Consider the following 27,006-nt stretch of genomic DNA (forward strand, 5'->3'; position numbering starts at 1 on the left):
CCACTCCTGCCAGGATAGAAATGTTTCATCATCGGATAGAGGGGATTATTTTATGAAGAGTTCAGATGACTTAAAGTAAATCACAGATGCAATGGGCCATCACAGTGTTAAAGCACAACAAAAAGTGACCAAAGGTTAATCTTTTCAATAAAAAAAAATTATGACTGCGGGTCATCTGACAACATCTGACCAGTGGTAAATAACCTGGCACTTAAATATCACCTTTTTACTAAAAATCTCATTCACAGAATTACACACAGATTAGCAGACAACCTGCTCTACTACCTGACCCACAGCCAAAACCCGCAAATCACCCACTATAAAAACAAGCTGAACCCCAGGCCAGCCATAAACTCAACCTAACATAATACATCAAAGCCTGAAAACAATCCCTAAACTTATCTTGATTTTACATCCACGGTGCCACCAGCTGTAAGTGCTCTTAAGCTGCTGACATTTCGCAACTGCACCAGGAGCTGTAGTCAAACCTGACCTCTGAACCCTCTTCAGAAACCAGTCTGACTTGACAGCAGCACTTAATGCAGTGTTAAAAGGTTGTGCTCATTTCAAGCATTTTTTTACACCAGTGTAGGACTTTCCACGCCCAAAAGTCTGAGAGGATCCACTTGGGCATAATGTGATGTCAGTTTAACCATCAGGGCAAATGTTGGGCTCAAATGCGCCCTCTAATTCATTAATTTATTCTGACACATGCAGATACTACATTACAAGGGCACCAATAACACATGCGAAGTCCAGGCAGACATCAGTGAAACAAACAGCTACTTTTCAGTATAATCCAGGGAGCAGAGATCAGGACAATTCAGCCTGAAAACACAAACAACAACGCCTTAAACCTAAGACCTTTCAGGTGTCACATCGTCCCTCAATTTAAACCCAAAGATGGCCTCAGGTTGATGTCTCGACCGCCCAAGACAGAAAGCAGGTAAGCCAGAATAGTAAATATTGTAAGATAACATCCTCCATCCATTCTCTTCTGATTATCCGATTCACGGTCGCGGGGGACCATATTGTTCTAAGTATACAGCTCTCGGCTGTCTGGATCAAGTTGGCCCTAAAAATACTATTAAACACATAATACTTCAAACTGTTAAGCACTAAGCAAGTCTTTTAAGGCTGCAGTGTTGTGTTTGTCATAGAAAACTTGAAAAAAATAATTTTAAAAACTCTGCAATTTAAAATAAGATCATCAGTTCATTAAAAACAGTTGAGTTAATTAAGAAACTGCTTTAAATGTTCACAGATCTTCACCAAAAACACAGTCATGGGTAGAAATCTCTTACAACCACATCGGGATGGGAAATGACCCCACATAAAGTCACGACCCAACAGCTGAGGCAGGGCTTTAAGAACTTGAATATGCACTTTTGTTTCCTCTGGGGCTCATTAGGTACATGCGACTGAGTTCACATCACTCACAGAGCACTATGACCCAGACACAGTTATATTTCCAGTATCCAACTACTGTCTGTGGACTGTAACACTGAACTGCTCAGCCTTGCGTGGCTCTGACACACTCTCACACACACACAGGAAGTTACTCAAGCAAGCTGTAATTTCATTCAGATGCTCCATCGCTCTGTGTGTGTGTGTGTGTGTGTGTGTGTGTGTGTGTGTGTGTGTGTGTGTGTGTGTGTGTGTGTGTGTGGACAGTTGAAACAAGTGGACTGGTTGAAGTATATAGTCGCCATCTAGTGGCTGATGTAACTACTGCCGATTAAGAAATAAGGAAAGTATTTAATACTTTATTATGTAAAGATGGAAAAATAATAATTCAGCAGGACAATTAAAGTCACAAATCCCAGCTCTGCTATGATAAAGGCAAGCCAAATATAAGATGCTCAAATCTCAGGAGTAGTAATTTAGTGCTTTAGCACTGTGTGTCTTGAGCATCTTCCAGGCGTTTGCCTTACTTTGGGGTCAAAATGTTATAATTAAGAAAAAAATGTTAAAAAAAAAAAAAACCCAAATAAAACAAAACAAATTAATGTATAAAGGCCAAAAATAAATAAGGAGGCCAGTCTATGTACAAGCAAAGCCTACCCACCAAAAGTTCAGGCTTCAGCTCTAAGGACTCGGTTTCAGATATTTAGTTCTGCTCATCTCCCTGTATGATGTCTTTGACAGCCAATTAGTTGAAAGCCAGATTAAAGGGAGAGGGAGGTAAAACAGCTTGTTTCAGAGGACAATCTGAGAAAATGCACCACAGATGGTATGAAAGATGGATGTAGCTCCATCACCTACTGGTTTCACAGGTTCTGGTTTGAATCCTTTGAAATTTTTTGCATGCCCAATCTCTGAGTCCTTGCAGCCTGTCATAGGGCTAATGCAGGGATTCAGAGATTTTCAATTGGACATGCAAACAGTTTGATGCGACAAATCATTAGCCATTGAGTGTTTCATAGCACAGATAATCCTCCATTTTTTAAACATAGTATGACAAAAATTTATATAACAGGCTTAATTTCTCATTCGGGATGAGTTCAAATGAGTAACTGAGCCCATAAACAAACAGAGGTCAAGATAAGATCCACTTTCCCATAGACTTCTATAAGACAGGAAGTCTTTTTGGAACCACAGCTATCACCATCAGGTGGCTTTCAGATAGGATGCAAGTTTTAGACACTTCAGCACTGGTTTAATTTTTCGGACATGGAGGCTGTGCCCATGTTTGTCTTTAGGATCTCCACACAAGAACACCAAGGCATAAGATAAATAAGGATTATTTTGAACTGTTGACCATGTAAAGCTAATCTAGAGTCCAAGAACCAAACCATGGAGCTGGAAATAAGTATAATAGCTCCCTATGAAAGATCCAAACTCTGCTTCTGGTTTGATTTGATTAATTGTACAGATTGTACTAAGATTACATTACAATATTAAAACCAGCACAGTGATGCAGTGTTGGCACCGTCCCCTCTCTCTAGGCTTTCCGGCGTCCTCCGCGCATGTTAGATCTAAATTGGCTGTGGACGTGGGGGTGTGTAGTATAGGGAGTACCCTGCCTCTAGCATCAACTCTATCCCTCCACTCCCTTCAGTTGGATAAGAGGTTAGGAAAACGGATGGATGGAATAAAAAAAAAAAAACCAACAACAACAACCCACACACAGTGGAAGCTGGTGTATTCAACATTTATTGTCTGTCATTTTAAAAACTGTTTGAGGACAATCAAAATATAAATACATTTCTCTCTGTCACTCTCCCTCTCTCTCACATACACACACAAACACACACACACGACCCCTGCCCCTGATTATGATGTTAAAAGGTGCAACAAAACAACCATCAACAACTGAGAACAACCGGGATCTTTCAAAATCAACCAGATTTCAGAAGCTTTTACACACAGAGAGATCCTTAGAGTATACAGTCATAACAAGCAGGACCCACCACACTGACATGAGCTTCAGTCACAGATTCACACCATGTTTTGCCGTCCTCCTAAGACCATCATGACTCAATATGTGGAACAGTTAAAACAGAAGGTGGGTATAACTTGAACCATATTTGAGAACAAGTTTAAACTTGGACAGTTTGATGAGATTTGATCAAGTAAGAACTGTGAAGAAGTTATTTGCATAAACAAACATCAATACTGGGAGGAAATCTGGTAATGACTTTGCAACTGACTTTTTTTGGCCAACACTGCATTGACAGAAAACTGAACTTTGAGTTTAGAGGTCCAGTGAGACTTTGAGGGTTTCCAGCTTTCCTTGAACACAGCAGGAGGGAGAGCTTCTGATTCCCAGTTCCAAGCTGCAGAATCTAAAGCTAAAGATACCCAACACTGGACTGAAAGTTGGTCTTCCCCCAAAATTATGAAATGAACTAAAACCTCAGTTCAACTCAAGGCTCAAAAAAGCTCACAGCATGTTCTTGAAATTGTTCATCATTGATGTAAGCCGAGCCTGAAAAGATCGTTTCCAAACCAACGATTTCAAACCCAGATTTCGGTTCAGTCTGATGATCTTCAGAATAAACAACAGGGGCGAAGTTCAAACTGGCAGAAACATCTGGACACCACATGGTGACTCAACATGTGAGTCAGGAACACAGTCAGACTCAACCCAACATTTACACGCTCTCTTCTTGTGGTTTGAAGCTGCCTGCTGACCCCTCTCATTTAATGACTGAAGCTTTTGGGTGAGAATAACACTCGGGTCACGGGGATGAGGAGGAATATCGTCATCTAAAGCTACTGGCTGCACCAAATTTTTAACATCCGCATTTCACAAACAAACAATAATTTAACCGCAGTCTAAGTGAGCAGATTTATTTTTAGTTACCCCGTTGTATGAGAGAAATAGACAAACCTCAGCAAATCAACCGCTTCCCTCGGTATTCTAATTCAAGAATATCGTTTTTTGTGTTCAAAGTGTTGAACTGTTGGATTCAGCCCCTCTCCTGAGGCAGTGATCAGTGCATCTGCACATATCCCGAAAACAAAAAATGATGGTAAAATCATGGGAAAGATTTCATTTCCAAGTCACATTATGGGAAGAGTCAGGGGTCATTTTGGCCTCTAGGGAGGCAACTTCCTCTAGAACCGTAAACGAATTACAACAATTTTCTGTTGACAGTCGCTATAAAATGTCATGTGACCAAATCTCACTGTTCAGGTTTAGGGGGAAAAGAAAGCTGAATGACTAAAACGGTCAAGGGAATGCTGAGGAGAGGAGGATATGTAGAGTGCAGTCTGGAAGATGTGTCATTAGAACCACAGACCACCAGTCAGCTATTGTGATTCATCTTTGTATTTTCTTTCCAACCCGGTGAGATGTCATAGCGTCGAGTTCTTACACTAACCTCAGACCAGTAATCCTCAGACTCAGATAGTGTCCCTATGTGTGTAAACCTGATGAAAGTCAGACAGATGGAAACGGTGCAATTAAACAAATATTCCAGCAGTAAATCCGAGGGAGTTTTATTCAATCCCCATTAGTTTTCCCTCCTCGGTTATCAGGTGGGCAGAGAATCAGTCCTGACATCTGTTTTTTAGCCGCCATATGTAGAATTTTTAAATTAATGACTCCTTCAACTTCCAGTAATAGTTTTGAGGCATTAAATGTTATAACTGTTAGCAAGAAAGTAAAAATTTTAATCACGTCTTTGAATTTATTTATTGTTCAGCAATTCCAATAGTTCTAATGCTGTGCCGAAAGAGGGGTGAGTATCTGAGACAGCTGTCTCTGATGGTGGAATAATGATGGAGGACACCGACATGAGGCTATTTTAAGTCAACTCAAAAAAGCAGATTGAAAAATCAGACGTCTTTACATAGTGTCTTTAAATTATGTGGGAATATTTGTAGTGCTCTGATTTTATCATTTCGTTTTTTCCCAGCTACACACAGATTGAGGGCTGGGCTACACAGCTTTCATTTATACAACACTGAAACATTTCTGTCATCTATTTAGCACGCCTGTGTTTTACTCCACTCAGGTCTTGCTTGGTTTATAACATGGCCAGGGTATTTATACGAGCTCTGATAAAGACCTGCAGGCCACATCGCCAGAATAAATTGGTGAAAATGACATTTTTCATCTTTTCACCGGACATTTTGTTTATGCGCTGTATTTGAACTTTTAGACATTCAACACAGGAACAACACTGAAACTAATATACTGGGAAAGTGCATCTCAGGAATCAACTAGGTGTTAGCGTGACTCTTTTTTTTGGAGGGACAGAGGGGTTAATTACATTTTAGCAATATTTAAACACTAAATTCATCTTCTCACTTGTACAGAAACAGACATAAAGGGAACATGTGATGAGAATTTGCAAGTCAGACTAAATTGAATATTTTTCTTGTTAATAAATCCCTTTTGAAAAGACCAAAAGCAACAAATGTGTGACTATCTAAATACAAAATACTAAAAAAAAAAAAACCCAACTGCCCAGTTACTTCTTAAAATAGCTGGTTAGTTAGCTTCATTCATTTGATTTACAACTGTTATTCAAAACAGCCAGTTGGCAGCAATGGAGCATGGTTGGTTTAGCTCTTTTTGTGGAACTTGCTGAGAGTAAGAAAGATAAAATAAGACAAACATAACCAAAATAATGAGTTTGTAATCTCAAAAAGTTTGAAGACCAAGACCACGAACTGTATTTTACATGATTGTGACTTTTAAGGCCTACTGGAGCTTCAATTTTATAAAATGTCATCAGTGAGTCCAGGTTACATGAAGTGAATAAGTGATAGATGGCCTGTCTTTCTTATTCCTCTAGACACTGGGGTCAACCACGATTCTCTAACAATCATTCGGTGTAGTGATCTGACAGTGGACCGGTGCGCAGGTCCTTTTTCCCCCCGGAGGCTGGGTGTGCATCTGCTGCTGTGCTTGTAATCAATCACAGAAAAATCAATCTCTGATTCTGTCTCTGTCCTGTGTGGAGAGGAAAATTCAAAAACGCGCAAGTTCCTCTCCAGACTTTTTCAAGAACAAAAAGAGAGGCAGAGAAATTTAAAACCTGGACGATTTAAAACTTCTGTCTCTCTCTGCATTTCTCTCCCTCGACCTAAGAGAAGACAGAGAGATGGAGAGCTGTGCTCCCGCTTTCAAACTTCTCCCTCCACCTTTCTGCCCTTCTTCTCTCTGTCCTTCTGGCTCTGTCATTGTCTTGGTCTGTGTTGCACCGTGGAGGCCACTGGGGAGCGCTGTTAGGATGTCTTCCCCAGCTCTATCTTCTTCTGGATGGCACGAGCTGAATGGTAGATGAGCGAGTCGATCAGACCGGCCACTGCACAGGTCAGGAGGCAGGATAAACACAGAGACACAGTTTGATTACATTTTTAATAATATATACATATTTTATTGCACAGGTAATAACACAAAGCATATGTAAATAGCACCACTGACCTGTAAATACTCCTCCAATAATGGCACAAACTCCTGTTAGGAAGTGTGTAAAGGACCTGAACAGCGAGAGAGAAATTATTTGGTATTTAGATTTGGCAAAAAATACATAATGATATCCTGGTATTCTCGCCAGCCTATCTGAAGGCTAGACCGTCCCCATTTCACAGCCTCGCACTTACAGCCTTCCCGGTCTTTGAAGGACCCGGCCCACGTAGACTGTGAAGGCCGGGTCCTTCGAAGGATGCGGCCTATGAAGGTAGCTTGAGTCTTATAGATGACCTTTTTACATTGTGGCAGAGTCACAATGTAAAAACTTATCGTGTTTGAAAAACGGTCAGCAATAATGAAAGCTACTGTTACAACTTGCCTGTGTTTCTCTGTGAATTTAACCATCATGGGTGACAGCTCATATAAAACAAAGACGCCTGGCAGCCCCTGGTCTCCTATTAGCCCGTTGGCCACTTTCTCGTGCCTGGTCACTGAGAACTGGTTTGTTTTTACCACCTGGTGAAAAAAGTGAAAACCGAAACACAACAAAAACCTGAGTAATCCAGGCTGTAATTTATGTGTTTGTTGTTGTTTTTTAATTAAATAACTTCTTAAAATCACATATTATGGTTTTGGTGCATTTGAAGAGTAAACATAAAGAGACAGTTCGACTAACCTCGCCGTCAGTTTTCACGTAGATGGTAGGAACAATTTTCACAAAATACTGGTACATCATCGATGCTGTGAGGAGGAACGTTTTTACCATTAAAATATGAAAGCAGTCACATTAAAAAACATAATAAAAAAATCTAGACTTCAAACCCAACCACAGCTCTATTCTATTGTCTCAGATATTAAAACAAGTGTTCATGACATGTTTTATATTTAGGACTATTTTTAATTCAGTTTACAACACAGTACAATCTGACAAACCCTAAAAACAGTCACACACACACAGTGAAGCTTACAAAGCTGGATCACAGCATGTCAAATAACTTCAAATGAATGCATAGAACTAGTTGTTTGAAGAGTCCTTCTCCTGACAATATTTTTATATTTCAGCTTTGTGCCACTTCTCATCTATACCTCAGGAAATGAGACACTTTCTGCTGGCTGCTAAGATTGATTTCTGGATCACAGGCACTAAGGACAGGGAAGACCAGGAACCGCAAATCCATTATTATATCCCAAAGAACCAAAATGTTTTTGATTAGTAAAGCTTTTTGTCAGAATCTTGAAAATTACAGGAGGGGGTTCTGTACTCAAAACATATTATTTAAATTTGGATTAAATCTACATCACAGGTTTTAAAAAACTGACCTTAAAACAAAGGAGTAACAGTGATGTGTTAAAGAACACAATAGTGTGAATGCATTCACACAATTAGCTGCTTAATGGAAATAAATGGGAAAATTGTATTAAATGTTGTAATAAAACAACCACAGGATGGCGCTGTTTGCTCCCCCCTCCACGTTACTGTAGCTCTTTATAACCTTCCTCTATCTTTTCCTTCTTCCTCTATCCGGTTATGGAGGTCTGCTTGAAAGGCATTTAAAAGCAGCTGCGCTCAAACTCACGAGAAACCTGAAGTTTCAAATCTAAAACCCCCCTCCGTTTTAAACACACAATTAAAGGTAAGCGTGACTTCGGAGTCATTCTTTTTAGAAATCACACAGTCGGTGGGACCAGGCCTCGTCTATCTGTCAAGGCCACAGGTGACGTTAGCATGCTAAGCTAACATAACAAACCACACGGAGAGAAAAAGGTGAATTTGACAGGTTTCGCAAAAAGGAGACCACACTTTCCTTTGTTATCTTTGCTTACATAAGCGCCCTTAAACGGCAAACGTTAACACGCATGGACAAGCTATGGACAAGCTAACATTAGCCTAGCATCCCAGCTAGGGAACAGAGTAAGTCTACGACCTGATTTGTATTAATGCGAGTCAAGGCAACAGATTAAAATGTCTTTAAGCTGTAATGGTTTTAACTTGAGTGACTTAAATTACAGATTAATCTCGGGTATGTTTTTATAATATTTACTGGCAACGATGCACAAGTGTATCCAAAAAGTCAGTAAACATACAGAAATGCGCACAGCTGGAAAGGGTGACGACTAATTGCTGATGGTAACTGCAGAGTAGTGGAACGCGTGTACAACTGGGATCACTGGGTTAACTCTGTGACCTTAAGGCAAAGAAACCCAAAACACAATGTACATAATTGTTATACTTGAATACTTTCATTCCAAAAAACTCAACAAGGTTCTTGCCGCACTTTGTGAGCTGTAATGACGACCCTGCAGTGATCTGAGATTGTTTACAAGCTTCAACCTGAACATTTACCCCTGACAGCTGCTCACCTACATCCTTGCAGCTATTCTTAGATTTATATTAATGCAGTTTGCACTACTCTTATACAATCTCAATCTTTACTCTTCTTTAACACAATTTTTAGTTATTTTGTTATCATTCTTGTGCATAAATACAATCTGTTATTATACACTGTACTATTTTTGTTATCTTGCTCTTCTAGCACTAGTTTTCTTTCTATTTTGACATAAATCAGAGGCATTGAAGCCTCTGACACCTGAATTCACAAGTAAAGTTCAAAGCCCTGGTTGTGCCACTTAAAGAATAATATTCTTCAGAAGAGTACAACCCAACATGTAATTTTCTCATATGGGGATAATATTGTTGGCTGATATTGCCAAGAAGATTACGTTTACTGACAGCGCTGGCTGAGATTTATTTCACGATGTTTACATTTTTATGGCTAACATGAGGAAAAAACATCTTGAACAGTTCATGTATTTGGGTACTGAAGTGCTTTTTCTCCTGGCAAAAAGGGGGAATGAATAGCTTTATCAGACAAAACATTTGAATACTAGAATCAGCCCTGAGTTTCAGAAATGGTGAATCATAAGTTGCAATCTAGAACTTGCATTGGTTAATCTAATCAAATGGTCAACAAAAATGATATGCTATAAGTTTTAGTAATTGTAGTGCATTTACTTATATGGCTTTGTAATCTGGAGTGTTTCTGTTGCCACTGTTTCTGCAGATAAAATAGCTAATATTGATGAAATTAGAAAATATTATAATCTCACAAGTCATCATTTGTAGACCTACCACAAGCCGCTTTTCACAGAGTGAATTAAGGATTCCAGAGGGTCTGTTTTACAATTTTTGAATAAGAACAAATACATAAGATGATAATTTATCTAGCTGGTCTTTAACCTGTTTTTTTGTTGCAATCCTCTGTAGATGCCGGTGGCTGTAGGTCCATATGGCCAGACCCAGCCAAGTTGCTTTGATCGGGTCAAAATGGGCTTCATGATGGGTTTTGCAGTAGGAATGGCTGCTGGTGCCATGTTTGGTACTTTCTCCTGTCTCAGGTAGGTTTGAATTTGGTGTGGGAACAAACTATTTATATAAGATGTAACAGTATTGTGCTGCTCTAAGTGGTAAATACAGACAGTGCATTTTGTGCATCAAGATGTTTTGCTACAATAATTGAAAAGAATCTTATTAAAAATGTGTTTTATGGAATTTTTAAATTTGGTGTAAATGTTGCTTGCTTCAACTAGATGAAGAAATGAAAGCTTTAACATGTATCAATCTTGGGGCTAAATATGGAGTGTCTCACTCTAGGTCACATGAATAAAAAGTAAGACTGTTATTTCTCTTTCCAGGATCGGCATGCGTGGCCGGGAGCTCATGGGAGGAGTAGGAAAGACCATGATGCAGAGTGGAGGGACGTTCGGCACTTTTATGGCCATTGGTATGGGTATTCGCTGCTGAAGACAAGAGGAAAGACCTATATACAAATATTCAACAATGAGACTCTTCAACTATTTCCAGTCACAGCTTTCTGTCCATTCAGTGCTGCCATGTTCTCAGCCAACAGTCTAGTTTTGTCAATAAAAGTTCAAATTCGTGAAATGGTTTTCAGGGGGCATGTGATTTACTCTTTGATGCCTTTAAAACAAACAAACAATTTGTAACACAAGTAATTATATTTAGTTCAGTGACACAACAGGGAAATACTTTTTCTTATCAATGCTGGTTTCTTTCGGTTACCAGCCAACCTTCTATTTTAAACATGAGCGGAAACCTGGAAGTTCACAAATGGCACATCTCTAACCACAGTTAAGAGTTTGGAGGAGTTGATCAATTTGTCACTGAACAGTTGTTTGACAGGTTAGTCCAACTTGGAAACATTAATCTGAGAAGTAAACCCTGAATCGTTTGAGAGCAAGTGCCAGGCTGCTCCTGCAGCACTATTGATATTAAAAACAAGAACTTGTATCACTCACCCTGTGGTGCTGTGACATCAGTCCCATCCAGGGGGTTAACAAGACCGGGGTAATCTTTACCAAACGACAGGTGTTTTATCAGATGGGTCATGTTTATCTGTAGAAAGAGAGATTACAAGTTAGCGGATCTCAGAAATTTCTCTGAGTAACTAGAAATAAGCATAAAATTTCACTGCTGAAACAGCCAGATAGCTTGGACTGTAACATACTTGCAGTATGTATTATGAGAAATGATCAAGAAAATATGTTACTTACATTGTCCAAGCCAAAACTCTGCAGGTCGTGTACTGCAAAAGAAACAAAACCACTTTAAATCACTTACTAAAAAGTAAAAAAAAAAAAAAATGCAAATACAGGCCATGTGTAGTAAATGAAATAAAATGTGTTCAAATCAGCTTGTGTGATTGAGTAGTGCCCCTTTGTTCAGCTGTTTGACTCAATTTGTGGATGAATCTGTGGCTCCCTGGCACAAAAGTTCATTCCAGAGTTGGTAGATATCTGTCAAATACTGGAGTATCTAAAATGGGATAAATTTAGGGCACTTTTATGGTAAGGAGGTTGGATTTAGAGGGACTGACAAGCAGCAAGTTCTAAAATGGCTCCACAGACAAACTCGTCACCTTTTTGGAAGAACTACAATCACACAAACAAGTGACAGCTGCACAGTGCAGAAGCTGATCAGGGCAAACTCTAAAGCAAACGCCAAAGGTTTGAGTTCACCACATGCTTAGCAGTAATGTATTACCCCTTTATTGCAATTAGTACTTGTATGTGCAGTAATAAAGGTACTGGTTTAGTAAATCTTATGACAAAAAAGAAAGTAATACCTCTTCTAATTCAGAAAAGCATATTTAAAATACCTTCTTTTTTTTTTCTTATACAAGCTGTAAGCCTGGTCCAGTATAATAGGTGCCATTATGTATTTGATCAATTTGAAATTTTACTTCTCATACACAGTCAGGGGACTAAAACAGCACAGAGACCAGAAATGTTAGGTCCACAGATGCTTGCCATTATTATACACAATGTAACTTGGAGCTTCGATCATCAAGCAAAGAAGAGGAGCAGTCTACAGATGTCGAGTTATGTTGAACCTACACAATCTTTCCATTTTCAAACTTTAAAGATGATGCTGACTTAAAGGGAGCCGATTCTGCTTTATTCCTGCTCCATGTGTTTTTTTCTTGGACTCTACTGCAGTAGTTTTGCATTATTTACAGTCAAAAATAATTCATCTTATACTGAGTGCAACTCCTCAGTTCGCCTTCTCTGTGAAGTTCTCCCTTCCCGCTCCCTGTAAGCCTGTTGTGCTCACAACTAAAGTAAAAGGACTACATTAGGGACATCCCCCATTTCTAAACACAAAGCCAGTAGGGGGGAAAAAAGTGAAACTGAGTGTTTAGAAGGCGGATCTTTTGTCTCACACCATTACTTGTGTGCTGACCTCATTATTTTAAAGTTCAGCCATGTTTAATAAGAGCGTCCACCAGTGGAGCAGTATATACTGTCATACACACACACACACACACACACGTGTGTGTATGACAGTATATACTGTCACACACACACACGTGTATGACAGCCAATCAGAAAAGGCATAATAGGTCCCCTTAGAAGTAACAAAAGGCTTTACACAAATGCAGCCGGACTCCCCAACACCCATCAGCAACACTCCCCTTGAAATCCAACACTTGTGTTTTTTAGCTCCTGCTTTTTCATCACGTTGCTTAATTATAGCATAGGTATATATATATATATATATATATTCACAGTAAGTACACTGCTCAAAAAATTAAAGGAACACTTCTTTAATCAGAGAACATCATCAAGTTAGTAAAACTCCAGTTTTAGCTGCTTTGGTTTGAATGAAATTAACAACAGACGCACTAGAGGGGCAACAATGAGACAACATCCAAGACAAGAATGGTCTTACAGGTGGAGGACACTAGCATTTTTCCCATCTTTTTCATTTCTGACAGTTTTTTGTTATATTAGTGTTGCATTTAGCTAGAGTCAGCATCACTGCTGGCAGCATGAGGAGACACCTGGACCCTACAGAGGTTGCACAGGTACTCCCAACTCCTTCAGGATGGCTCATTAATACATGCCACTGCCAGAAGGCCGTCTCCCAACACAGCCTCAAGAGCATGGAGGAGATTCCTGGAGACAAGCAGTTACTCTGGGGGACCTGGACAGGACTATAGAAGTTCCTTAACCCATCAGCAGAACCGGTGTCGGCTAATTTGTGATGAAGCAGGATGATGACAGCCAGAGCTAAAAAAATGACCTCCAGCATGGCACTGGTCTGAATGTCTCTAGCCAGGCAATCAAAAACAGGCTACCTGGCACCGTGGAGCCTGACTGGCATTTGCCATAAAATACCATACTTGGCAGACCCATCACAGGTGGCCTGTGCTTTTCACAGATGAGAGCAAGTACATGCTAAGCACACGTGGCAAATATGGAAAGGGCCCAGAAAAGCCACACAGAGCTCTACAGGTTAGGCAAAAACACCCTGACTGCCCTTGGGTATGAGGATGAACTCCTTGGACCCATTGTCAGACCTCATGCTGATGTGTTGGGTCCTGGGTTTGATTTTGGAAAAATGGTTGAGCCTTTTTCACTTTTGTTTTTCAGGGTGTCTTTAGCTAATGTGTTTTCCCCACATTTTTTTGAGCAGTGTTCTTCATTATGTGCAACTATTTATTGTAACAATAACCAGGCTAATAAACTGCATTAAAGCTGTTCTTCAAAAGAATAAAAAAAATAAAATCTGCAAAAAAGGATGGACTTACTTTCCACAGCGTGCACTACAGAAAAAAGAGAAAAGAGTCACAATAGTAATGCAGGTAGACAGCAAACCATGTTACATTAATGTGGTTGGGCATGTCAGTAGGGGCTGCACAACTTTGACAAACTGAGTTTTTATGCTTAATATTTTTAGATTTATAGCATTAAGAAACTAATAACTTAACTCAGGCAATGAAAACAAGCTCTTTGTGTTTGTGGTTTGGCTGTTTAGGAGTATTAAAAGCTTAACTCCATTATACATTTTGATTTATAAGCTTGAGATTTACAGCACAAAAAAATATCCAATTGAGGAGGATTATATTTGTCAGCTCTAAAAGGTTTGAGCCCCTTGTGATTTAGAAAACAGTTTGTATCCTGTCGGAGTAATTGTGCAGTCCCAGACACACACAGTACAGAGGGTTTAAGGTCAGTCCAGGCTGGAGATGATTTGGGACCAGAGTAAGGATGAAGCTGGTTTATTTCAGCCACAGCCTCGCTTACAGTCCTCAAGTGATTCTTGTCTCTTGTTTCTTCTGATAAGCATTTAATATTACACCGTTGAGATTCAGTCATGATCTCACATTAGCAACTTAAGAACAAAGGTCAGTGTTTTATGTTCCAGATAGGAAACTAAAATCAACAGTGGAAAGTGCAGTAAAACGTCAGCTTCCTTCACTGTTTTACCAGCCAGCCAGGTTTTTACTAAAACACATTCTTTATACTTTTAAATTTGGTATTCAGACAGTTTTAGAGTCAGATCAGAAGTAGTGTTGTGGCAGATTTGCCAAATAAAAATAAATGTTTTTAGCATGTGGTAGCTGGCTACTGTTAATTTCCTGCTCTGGTACTCCATGAGGTCTAAGTCATCAATGAGAATAAGAAATGCCCTAACCCACTGTTATTGTGTCTTAGCTGAAGATGTCCAACTTCCACATCCTGATAGTACACATAAGCAATTTTACTAAATGAACCAGTCAAAGCATAAATAGCAACAAGTGTCTTAGACCTCATGGGGTGACTGTACATATGAGGGAAACATTTAGCAGGCAGACAAAAAAAGACAACAACTTCCAGTCACAATAATGAGCAAAATGCATACACAATGATGGCAAACACAACAGAAACACAAGGAAGAAATGAATAAAAGGAATAAAAATGTAGACAAACACTATGTGAGAGGTAAAATGATGAGAAAATTGCACTTTGGCTGAAATAAACTTGCTACGAACAGTTCAGAACAGCTTTGTTAGCTCCAGAAAAAAACTTTGGTTTATCTACAAACTCAAAGTTCAGCTATCTTCTAAAGAGAAACCTCTGAGTACAGAATATGACCCCCATCAAGAAACACTGCAGTCAGCTTTGTAAAACCTGATGTGGGTTCAGTCAAACTCCCAGGCAATGCATGAAAAACAACACGAATGACATGCAGTGTCACTCGTACCTCTTTCCATTAATTGCAAAGCACGAATAACAGAATGTATTGTTTTCTGCCTGTGAAATCATAAAACCTTTTCAAAATAAAAGACTGAAGATTTCAGAACTTAATGGATTTTAGATAATATAACACACTGACCATTGCCTTTTTCAAAATAAAAAAACCAGCCTAAATTTACATTTTGTATCCGCTGACCGGTGAGTCCGTGTCTCAGATCCTGTATTGGTAGACACGATCAGCTGACTGCACTGTAGCAATCCCAGCTACTGTATGTCAAAATCTTCATCACTGAGCTAAAATCAGTATTCTCAACAAAGCAGTCTGAATAGTGACAAATTGCTGTCATATTTATTTCACAAGTAATAAATACTAAAGCCAAAATGATTTATATTTATTGTTATTATTTTACATTTTTCAAAATGTAAAATAATAAGCAAGCTTATTGTGCATGATTTTCTGTTTTTAATGAACAGATTTAGATGTGTGGCTCAATGTGGACATTTGATTGATGGATGGCTGGATAAATGAATAAATACAGACAGAGAGACTGATGAACAAACATACCCATCAAAGGTTTATAAACACCCTTATGATAGCGTCGTAAACTTGTCTGCTAGTCACTCCAAATTTATTTGGAAAAATATAGTCACAGTGATTCTTTCTGTTTAATTTAGGTGTCGTTCAACAGCGCAGTGATGAAATCCAGGTGAAACACTCCAGACTACAGTGTTCGTCTCAGATCACTGCTGAATTGTCTGTGATAAAATATGTTGGGTGTCTTTGCCTATAGAAACATCAATTCATCAAAAAGCTTCTTATTTAGAAGCTTTATGCTTATCTTAGATCCCAACAGTTCTATAGATTCTGGCTTTTTAAAGGTATTTTGGGCTTCTGACTATAATTACATACAAAGCTCTGCCAATTAGTAAAATAAAAATAAACTAAGGGTGTTAAAAACCTTTGGTTAGGTGTGTCTGTGAGCTGAATGGAGTGGCAGCTTACCGTGGACATGAGACTGCTGGAAACTTTTTCCTGGAGCGAAGTGGAAATTTCCTGCCACCTAAAGCATAAAAACCCCACCACAAAACATGAGACATATGTATACATAGATATATCCATTTATTAAATTCACTTTGATAAAAATGTCAAGTGATAGCATTGCAAAGGAGTTTTTGTTTAAACCGCAGTTACATTTATAACATATTATTCCTAGTCAAGTCAAGTCAAGTCAAGTTTATTTATAGAGCACATTTAAAAACAACCAAGGCTGACCAAAGTGCTGTACAGTAAATACAGATAAAAATACAATAGAACACAATTTCGTAAAACACCTCGCTGATCAAATAAAAAATAAATAAACAAATAAATTAAACCTTTCTAAAAGCCAATGAAAAGAGGTGAGTTTTAAACTCCTGTTAAACTCTTTCTTGCAAAAACGCTACAAAATTTTATTTTTTTTTTCAATATTATCTTGTTATATTTTAACTTTGCTCAAAGATCATCTCAGATCATCTTCCACACAGTGGTCCCAATAACAGGGCACAACATTGCTGCATTAGGCAAATAAGGCCAGCTTATGACTGAAACTGGTGCTCAAGGAAACGGCGAATTAAAAGACACAGACAAATAAGAGTGACATTTACTTATGTAAGTCTATTAATAACTTTCAAAACAGTTTCTTCATAGGCTGGAAATTCTGGATCTTGCAATACAAGAACCAGCTACGTCAACATAAAGTTACACAGTTGTGTATCATTCTGAGACTTTCTGAGTTGTGTCATCCCAGGTATGACATACTACTGATGACTACTCATCTCAGTAGTATTCTCGTTCTGAACACTGGATGTCCTCCCGAGAGATAACAAGCCTGCTGATCTTTGACAGCCCTGCCATGTTATTAAGGATGACGTGTAAGACTTCATACCTTGTTGACTTCCAGGAAGCCGTAAACCTGACAGCCTTCATTCTTCTGCTCCTGCATCTTCTGAGTGAAACCCTCTCTTTTACATTGCTCGATGGTGTCTGCACTCTTGAACGCCCAGCCTCGCCGCCGATACGCTTCGCGCACATCATCACAGGTGTTGCAGCATCTGGACACACACACCAAGAAGAACCAAGGCGAGTTAACACAGGGTCATACAGTAAACAGAGACAGAAAGAGCAGCCTGTGTTTGTGTCTTACTTGAGATCTTCAGTTTCAGCTCCGTAGCAGCTCTCGCATCTGTCTGGGTCCAGCGTGCTGGGATCAAACACTTCGCCATCATCAGCCTTACCGAGCTCTGAACAATAAAACACAAAATAATCATGATGATTAGCAGCCAAACAACATCCCTACTTCAGCACATAACTCTGAGGAAGATAAACCCTTTCTAAATTACATAGTTGTGTGTTTTTTTATATATATATGTCAGTAAAGAGACCCAATATCCTGTCAGTAATGCAAATATGACAATATTATAAAAAATATAAGAAATGCTCTTTTTGTACAGATTCTTGTCATCTTCATATATTTGTATTTTGAGGTTAATAATGAGACCACATAAGCAAAGTTACAGATGAAACTGACAAATATTTCCAATTGATCATCCTTGATCATCCTCAAGTTGAAATCTGATATCAGAACAGACCTGAGCAGCATCTAAGCAAAACAAAAGGTTCAACTGCTCCCATATTATAAGAGCCACAAACAGCTTTTAAGTAGCGGTGCCTCCTGCATTCACAGTATTGTTGACTGAGGTCTTCTATAGAAGAAATACATATGAGCTTATACATCAAAGAACTGTAAGACACTCTCTTTGTAAATCATTTTCAGAATGCTTTCATTCTCCTGGCACAATAAAAGAAAGAAACACTCCCAACAAGTTTCACCATGCATTCCTTTATCTGGGAATTAAAAACACTCCATGCAAACATTTTTCCCAAGTGGTGCTTCCCCAATTGGAATCTTTCATTTTTAGTGTTCTGCCAATAACAGATATCCACCTTAGTGAGAGTGAAACAGTCGACCAATGATGCTCCATTAACAGGAATTTCCCAAAAGTCCCCCACAGTCAGTGGTGCTTTCTATACTAGAATGCCGAGAAGCGACTTGACTTCTGGATTTGTGAGCATACGTTTCTTAATTTTCTTAGGGAGTGACAAAACTATAAAATTCCTCAATATTTCTGACTCTGGAAACATTAATAAGTCACAGATCTTACGTGTGTATCAGTGATGCATGTTGATCACTGGAATGTTTTTATGTTTGAGAAGCAAAAAAAATAAGCAGGAAAATGGAACGAGTTTGCTGACTCATCGTCTGTTTTAAAACTATGCCCAGAGAATTTTACAATGCAGAGGCTCTGCAACAAGAAAACAAGCAAACAAACAAAGGAAAAAACTGAACAAAAACAATCTAACAAAAAAATCATCACATTATTTGTTAATCCACTGCGCTGCCAAACCAAATATGCACACCTCCACACACTGTCCAATCTGCTGAGCAGTATCAGCACCTTAATGGTGAGCGTAACATCAGCTTTTACCGTGCTTTTCTGCCTCCTGGGTGACAGGTTTGAGCTCTTTGTCCAACCGCTGTTTGAACAGATTGTGTTCAACGTCCAGCTGCTGCTCACCAGCCACGTCCATTGCATCTATACTAAGATCTGCCAAGAGAAAAAGCAGATGTAGGTCTTTATCATTAACATATGTTATGATTAGCATGCTAACTTCATCAGTCTGGAGCTTCTTGAGAAAAGAGAACTTACAGGCACACGGCATGTGAGGGAAAATAATATCGATGTTGATTTTGAGTTTGTCTCCCCGTGACGTGTCGACGTACAGCTCAGGATGGACCTGCCGGGCACAGGTGATTGTTAACTTAGTCATCCACGTAAAACAGAAACACCAGTAAAAACAAACGTATTTAATCAGTCAGGGAACAATTTATCTCTGATGCTTTTTGTTTTTTTAAACACCAAAGAAACAGAAAGTTAGTCTTCATTTCTGCACTAAACACAGTAGAGATTCTGAGAAAACCCTGGAAAAAAATTGTTTTTGTTTGTCCTTCACACTTGTGTGTGTAGACTTTTAGTCTATTTCACTGTTTACATGTGCAGACTCATCAGAGCAGTCTAACAGGTATTTCAGGCCATCTTTATCACCACAGTCTGTACCTTTAATCATCGGGAGAAAAAATTAACACAATCAGGATCTTGGAAACCACGTCATCAGTGTCAGTTAACTGGTATCAGAGGAAACCAGATTTATGATTATGGTTCTTTGCAGATAATAAATATGGATTCATTCATAATGGAAATTTAATTGGAAATTTACTTTATCAAGGAGAAATAAACTGAGACACTGCACTAAGCCCCAGTATGAGACTTAAGTTGTCTGCTGTAACCAAAAGTATTCGTTTGGTATCATATATGAGAACAAGAACAAAAATAATCATCATATTTAGAGACAAGGCAGTAAATATTTTCTTACATTTTACTGAAAAGATTTAGCTCTAGTTCTAGAATATTATCTAGAATTTGCACATTCAAAAATAATTGTGAAATTTCTACTAATGAATTTTCTGACATGTTTGATTAGACCACTGGCCTGCACATGTAGAAGCTCAGAAACAAGTGTAAAAAAGCAGATTTGGAACTAAAACCTGTTATTTTTTTACTTTGTGTGCCAGGTGTTGGGTTTAATTTCACAGGGTGGAGGATGACACCATCTAAAGAGGACATCAAAATAAAGTGGATAAACTCACCTCTTTAGTCAGATAGTATTGCAACTCAGAGACAAACAGGATTAGCATGATGACACCACTGATTATAGTCACTGCAGAGACAGAGGAAGTATGCATTTTAACACCACACAATATCACATTTCTGTATAATGAGAAAACTCTGAACTATAACCAAGTGATTACATGAAAGGAATACGTGTACAACAATAACATGGAAAAGAAGCAGCATTATTGTTACTTGTACCTTCTTTCCAAAAGTAATCCAATATTCATATATCACCTAATTCTGGCATATACAGACTGCATATATACATACATAATATGGCACTAATAAGTTCAGAAACTAGCCTACACCACAGTCAGCTCAGCTGGAATACTGGATAGTACTGAGTCAAAGATCTTCTGCTGAATAACTACATCTAGGTCTAGATATTTTTTGACACCATTACATTTAATATTTACAGAATACATTTAATATACATAATGTACTCAATTGTGCAGCATGGTGGCACAGTGATTAGCACTGCTGTGAAGCAGCAGTGTCAAGGCGATATTGAAATTTGGTCTTGTCCTTTGGCATCACTAAATGACACGCTGGGTCAACAGTGAGTCAGAACTGATGCTCCCAAATGCTCTTTTTTTCAAGGATCATGTTCTAACTTTCCCTAAATCTAAGCAAGTAGTTTTCAGTCCCTAAATCTGAATAGCAAAAGCAAAAACTGTTTGAAAATCAAATGAATTAGCAATTGAGGAAAAACGATGAAAGTGGAAAACACAAAGGTCCAAATGTGAGCCGAACCTCTGTCTACTGTGATTCTTATGTTTGACACCCCTGGTTTAGATGATACAAATACATCCCTCTTCTTCTTCCATATTCACAAAACAATGTGTTTTGACAGTCATTTAACAGTCACCAGTTTAAAAAAATCCCTAGATTATAAATAACAATAGCCCTGTTGGAAGATCAAAAAGACTAAAAAGTCTACTATACCTCACATTATTTATAAATCATCCTCTACACAATTTTAGTTCCTACCAAACTACACAATACTGTTGTAGTTCACACATCATGATAACAAGACTGTCTCTAAGCAAATGTCTGCATACGGCGTTATAATAGATATGTTGTATATAACCTTTCTAATGATGCTTGTCCCATCTCTTATGTTATTGTCATCATAGTATAATTAATTTAGTTCAAGCCTTTTCACGTCTGTTTTTACCTCTTGAATTCCCTCTCTCGAATTAATAGTTTTACTCTATAAAAACCACAGGAGAATGATTACAAACTAGTCAACAGTCTTGTAAAATCATGAAAAATCCCCAACAAGTCCTTCACAAAAAGCCTGTGACACAAACTCCTCAAAATGTGTGATTTTAAACCGGTTTCTCTACATTTGCACCCACACTTTATGCTCAACTGTTCTTGAGCTAGCTGCATCGCTACTCTGTTATCGGAAATGTAAATATTACCGGCATCTATTCTGCTTGATTTCCGGCTTCCCTTGAGTTGCCACAGGCATGCTAATACTGTAACTTTATTCATGTGTACTGTATTTGAGCACTGATAGGAGAAATGAAGCAAATAGCTGTGTTGTTAGCCGCTGCAGCTAACAGGCTGTATGTATGAATGGCTGCTGCTCTGTGACAAATTAAAGCCTCTCACCAGTCGCCCCTCCCCACGTCTTCACTCGGAAATCCTCCAGAGTTTTAGGATAAGCGTCAAACTGCTTCAGTTTATTTAACGTGTCCATTTTCTAAACCTCCAATCACCCGCTACAAAAAATTTTACCGACAGATTCCTTCAGACACACACACCAGCCCTCAACTTTCACTTCCGGGACACGCGAGGGGCAAGCTTGGGCCAATCAGCGTCGGCCGCGTATTTTTTTCTTTCTCCTTGCGTTCCTTGTTTTCTTCATTCAAAGGTCTACCTGTGGACACGCTGGTTTACATACAGTTGCATACATTTTACAACAATAATCACCTTTGTGGTGATTATCAGTAGTTACATTTAAGGCTATTGGCAATCAACAACTGCATTATAATTAACACCAGTAATAAATAAATAAATAAGAAAGAAATATTAACGATTCATTAATACAGAAGATATCAAGAAATTCATTATTTATTTGACTGTGGCCAGTTATTTGTAATTTTTTATGCTTTGATACTTTTTGGATATTTCCCACATATGTTGATACTTATTCATACTTGTTTCAGCTGATGTATCAAATGTCAGGCACCAGAAGGAGCTTGTATGTTTTTGCAGTTCATGTCTGGGTTCAGGCACAGCACTGTGGTTTCAAGTTACTCAGTGGCTCTAATTTGGCTTAAGGCGTAAAAATGCTGTCTCACTTTGTTAGTCCAGTGTTGGACTGGTGGATGGTGACATGTCCAGGTTGTATGCTCTTCAATGCCTGTCCCTGAATGGGTTGAAAAAAACTGAGAAAGAGCCTAAATTATTGATCGTATCTCCAGACTCCCCAGAACCAAATCCAGTGGTGCATCTTTTGAGGTGGAACAAGCTCAATCCATACATCCTACAACCCAGAGAACCCAAAAGATCAGTGCCCATATCGTAACATGAGATACAACACTCCAGAGTCCTGGGTGAGAGCTATTTTGGCTGAATGACAGAGGCCCAGCTTCACTGTTACGCAGTCTTTCACCACCAATAAGGTGGCAAACCTGCTCAAGTCACATAGTTAACTGTTCCTGTGAGACACAGTAGGGATGGGAAAGAGACATATTAATAGTAGGTGTTGCAAAAGTCAAAATCTGAGCTGGAAGCACTACAAAAATTTCATGCTTGAGTGTGGACATAGTTACTCAACATTTGAGGATTTGTGGAAGAGGTGCAGTGGTGAGCACTATTGCCTCATAGCAAGAAGGATTAAGGTTAGAACAGTTTGCATGTTCTCCTTGGGGGTTGCAGATGCATGGGTTTTCTCTGGATGCTACCAAATTTCAAAGACATGTTAGGCTAACTGGTGAGTCTCATCTAGATAAAAATGTTCAAAGCGATGCATAGTCAAAGTAGCATTTAGTAAGGAGTATTTTGAGCTCTCAGTAAGCACAAAATATAAATGCTGGCCCATTGCTGCAAATGTGCTAAAGTAAAGATTCACAGTGCAAAAAACAAACAAACACAAGACTCAGTAGCCTAATCGTTTTTAATCAAAATGTGCATTGCTAATAAAATAAAGACCTATTTACACAGTGAGACACAATAAGATTGTACAGAGACAGCATTACACAGACCGATCTACAGCAGATCTCACTAAACATTTTTACTTCCAAATCTCCAGAATGTCAAACATTATATTTTATCAGTATGTTCAACTTGAGGAATTTATTTTCAGTGCCAAAAAACAATTACCTGTATTTGTACCACTAACTGAGATAAAACAGTGCGAAACAACTCTGACATTAAATTGTCTCCATTTTTTTTCACTGTCATGTTTTTGAACAGAAGAAAGACAAAAGACAGAACCTGGAAGAAACTGATGATGTGTGGAGCAGTAGAACAATAAATCCTGCATAAGAGCAGGAACAGAAAAAGTCCTTAGTCAGCCTTCTTTTTCTGCCTCAACCTGAGAGAGGAGCTCTCTGTCACCTCGCCTGCCCAGCCTGACCTTCAGATGACCAATGACCTCATGTCCGACCCCGAGGTCAGCCACAGCTGTCTGAACCAGCTGCAGTCGGGTTTCTCTGAGCGAACGCCTCAGTTTGGCGCGTCGATTTTGAAACCAGATCTGAGAGAGAGAGAGACTGGGTTATTCTAAGTGGACATTTGATATTTTTTCTTATATATACACACATATATTATATGCACTAAGTCTGCTAAATACTGATACCCTAAACACAAAGCCCCAGCCTTAAAAAAGTAACTACATGACACAGAAACTTATTTTGCAACAGTTAAGATAGTTCTGCTTGGTACTGTTTATTAAAACACTTTTCAACAGTGCAGACATGGTATTTCTCATTTTCATAGTTCTGATAGTCTGGGTAAAGATTCAGTTCAGTTGGTTTAGTTGCCGCTCCTCCCTGAGCCTGGTTCTGCTGGAGGTTTGTTCCTGTTTAAAGGGAGTTTTTCCTTCCCACTGTTGCCAAAGCACTTCCTCATAGGGGATCATATGATTGTTGGGGTTTTTTGTTTTCTTTGTAGTATTGTAGGGTCTTTACCTTACAATATAACACTCGTTGAGGCAACTGTTGTTGTGATTTGGTGCTATATAAATAAAACTGAGCTCAATTGAATCTAATTATTTATCAACTCCAACTCTAACATGGCAGATGGCACAGGACTATGTGAAACTTAAGCACACACATCCAGATCTGTTTTCTAACATGTAGTGTTTAAACCTCACAGTTGACCTATAAGACCTGCAAACAGTTTGATGGATGAAATCTAAGGAGTTTCAGGGGAAAAGCACAATCACTGGGTCCTGAAATTAAATATAGTAGGAGCAAGGACAGGGAATGACAAACGTGAAGCGGTAATACATTTGGTTTTTCAATATTCTGTATGAAGCTACCTGTATTCTGTCCTCATCCAAGTTGAGTCTCTCTGCCAGCTGTTCCCTCAGCTGAATACCAGGATAACAATTCACCTGAAACACTGTCTCCAGTATATTCACCTGGGAGGATGCACACAATGATATTAACCCAGGAAAAAACCTGTATTTCCTCCTATAATAGATGGATGTCGAGATTACTGTATCATAATTGAACAGAATTATTGAAGAAGTGGCTGATAAACTGATTACCTGGCTGGTGGTAAAGGCAGTGCGTGGTCTGCGTCCGATATACCAGTTTGATGTCGGCTGGGAGTTTAGCTGCTGCTGTTGTTTTCTGTTCTCGCTCTCCACATTATTTTCTGGTTTAATGGAGAAAAATAAAAGAGCATTTCACATTAATGCGGCAATTATAATCAAACGCAACATTTAGGCAGCATTAAGCCAAATTCTAAAAGTAACACTGGAAGTAAGATTTACTTTTCACACTGATGAATCTTACAAATGCAAAATATGAAATATATAATTTAAGAAAAATTATGTAGATAAATGTAACATAATAAATTATGCTTTACTTTGGCTTGATTTTGAGTTTTGTGTAATGAGCCAGAGAAAGCTTAGTTTAGTGGGTTACTTCCAGTCTGTTGCCACTGCTCAACTGTAAAATAAAAATGAAACCTGGTATGAGGGACAACAAGAAAGGAACAAGCAGGAGAACAAAGAAAGACATGAAAGAGAAGAAAAATGCATGTTCTTCAAAAGCAATGGATTTAAACATAGACTAATAAACTCAGTTTGTTTCCTGTACAGCAATAGGACATAAGGAATCGCCCCCAATCAGGTTTTAAAAAAATACTGAAAGTGTCAGACTGAAATACTCAAAGTTTAGTATCAACTGGAGGATGTTATGTTACAAAAATTACAGACTGAGCAGTTTTATAATGACACAAACATGAATCAATGTTGTGATTCAGTGTAATCTAATTGCAATTTTTTCTACAAAAAAACCAGACAAAAATGAACCTTTAAACCTAAACTTTAATATTACATATGATAACTGGTTTAGTTTAGATTTTTTTGTTTTTAAATGCTTTGGAAATCATGTCGTATTACAGACCAGAGGTTAGCACTTCATCAGTAACAAACAGACTACCCATTACTAACTCTTCAGACCTTTTGTTCCTTACCTGCCCAGGGTCGGTGGAGTTTCAGGCAGTTTCCGGGTCTTTCCAAACCCAGAATCCGATCAATGGAAAATGCCAGCCTGCTTTCAACTGTCACAGACGCCATAATGATTACTCTGACTTATAAACAATCCTGAAAGCCGAGGGCCCCCGGCCTGCAAACAACAATCTTATGTCGTTGTAAAGAAAGAACGAATCCAAAAATCAAGCAGTAGTTGATCGCACTGTGGTCCTTTAGCTCTGTAGTCTAAAATAAACTGAAGAGGCCAGTGCCTGTTTTAGTCTGAGGTGCATGAAGCAGCAGGACAACAAACTGATGACTGCTGGTTTAAATGGGAATGGGAGGTTTACAATGGTCACCAATTAGAACTAAGAAGTCCTTTTTTCCATGTGAATAAGATTCCCCGAGGTTCCACATAGGAGCTAATCTCAGCTAATTGTGTCTGTGTGACCTAAAGACAGCATAAATATTTAACTCCAGTCAAATACAAGACGGCAAAAGTATTTGCAAAATTCACAGGAAACAAAAACAGCTCATCTGACAGCATTTGTGCAAATGTGTAAGTTTCTCTCCCAGATGATAAACTGTATGAGTGTATGTGTGAGATTAGGTTGGGAAGTCTTTTTTTGAAAACTGCCACCATGAAACAAATACAAAGCAACACTGACTCCTTTTCTTCTAAATTAGCAAAGTAGAAAATCAGTTTAGTTTTCACAGTAAAAAAAACCTACATCCTTCTGTTACAAGACTGAGGCAGAAGTTAAACTAATAATAATGATAATGATAATAATGATCCAGTGAGATCCACTAATGCTATTAGCTTAATCTGTTTGTGTTGTGATGCAGATGAAGCTCGTAGTGTCTGAATGCAGTCTGAATCAGCAGGCAGGAAACCCTTTTCAGAAACAGCTTAGCTCCTAATGAAGGCCTAGGGCAGCTTTAAATCAACAGCACACTTGTTTGTTTATCCATGAATGAAAGGTGGGACGGATGTGACTACATGCAGAGAGAAAAGCCACTTAAACTAAACCTCAGTGTGACTGTGGCCGTAGAGTTGAAGCAATATTTCAACATTACTTATCACAAGGCCGGGGACAAAAGAAGAACACCTTCCTTGGCTTTGTCCAAATTTAAAAATAATGAGAAACAGAAATGTAAAAAC

The 27,006-nt window shown here is 38.6% G+C and overlaps 3 protein-coding genes across 4 annotated transcripts; 1 reads left to right on the plus strand and 2 right to left on the minus strand.

The window, feature by feature from the left end:
• Positions 1–3,138: 3,138 nt before the first annotated feature.
• Positions 3,139–21,970, minus strand: ergic3 (ERGIC and golgi 3). Of its 2 annotated transcripts, XM_085457227.1 has the most exons (14): positions 21,803–21,970; positions 20,158–20,228; positions 19,160–19,247; positions 18,938–19,057; positions 17,596–17,692; positions 17,338–17,503; positions 16,416–16,473; positions 13,984–13,998; positions 11,444–11,475; positions 11,189–11,285; positions 7,548–7,612; positions 7,251–7,387; positions 6,884–6,939; positions 3,139–6,764 (listed from the first exon to the last, which is right to left on the minus strand). In XM_085457227.1, the coding sequence occupies exons 1-14, from the start codon at positions 21,888–21,890 to the stop codon at positions 6,685–6,687; spliced, it is 1,170 nt and encodes a 389-aa protein (XP_085313353.1). In that variant the 5' UTR covers positions 21,891–21,970; the 3' UTR covers positions 3,139–6,684. The 2 variants fall into 2 exon arrangements, with proteins under 2 accessions (XP_085313353.1, XP_085313354.1); XM_085457228.1 differs by lacking the exon at positions 13,984–13,998.
• Positions 8,364–10,818, plus strand: romo1 (reactive oxygen species modulator 1). Its single transcript, XM_085457229.1, has 3 exons — positions 8,364–8,505; positions 10,137–10,267; positions 10,565–10,818. The coding sequence occupies exons 2-3, from the start codon at positions 10,137–10,139 to the stop codon at positions 10,671–10,673; spliced, it is 240 nt and encodes a 79-aa protein (XP_085313355.1). The 5' UTR covers positions 8,364–8,505; the 3' UTR covers positions 10,674–10,818.
• A 1,738-nt stretch (positions 21,971–23,708) lies between the features above and the next one.
• hesx1 (HESX homeobox 1) lies at positions 23,709–25,949 on the minus strand. The gene is made up of 4 exons (XM_085457972.1): positions 25,847–25,949; positions 24,912–25,021; positions 24,681–24,782; positions 23,709–23,894 (listed from the first exon to the last, which is right to left on the minus strand). The coding sequence occupies exons 1-4, from the start codon at positions 25,947–25,949 to the stop codon at positions 23,709–23,711; spliced, it is 501 nt and encodes a 166-aa protein (XP_085314098.1).
• Positions 25,950–27,006: the final 1,057 nt, after the last annotated feature.

This window comes from Copadichromis virginalis, linkage group LG5 (assembly GCF_057382275.1).
Source record: "Copadichromis virginalis isolate Kocher_CV1m ecotype Utaka linkage group LG5, C_Virginalis_male_GT1.1, whole genome shotgun sequence".
NCBI lineage: Eukaryota > Metazoa > Chordata > Actinopteri > Cichliformes > Cichlidae > Copadichromis > Copadichromis virginalis.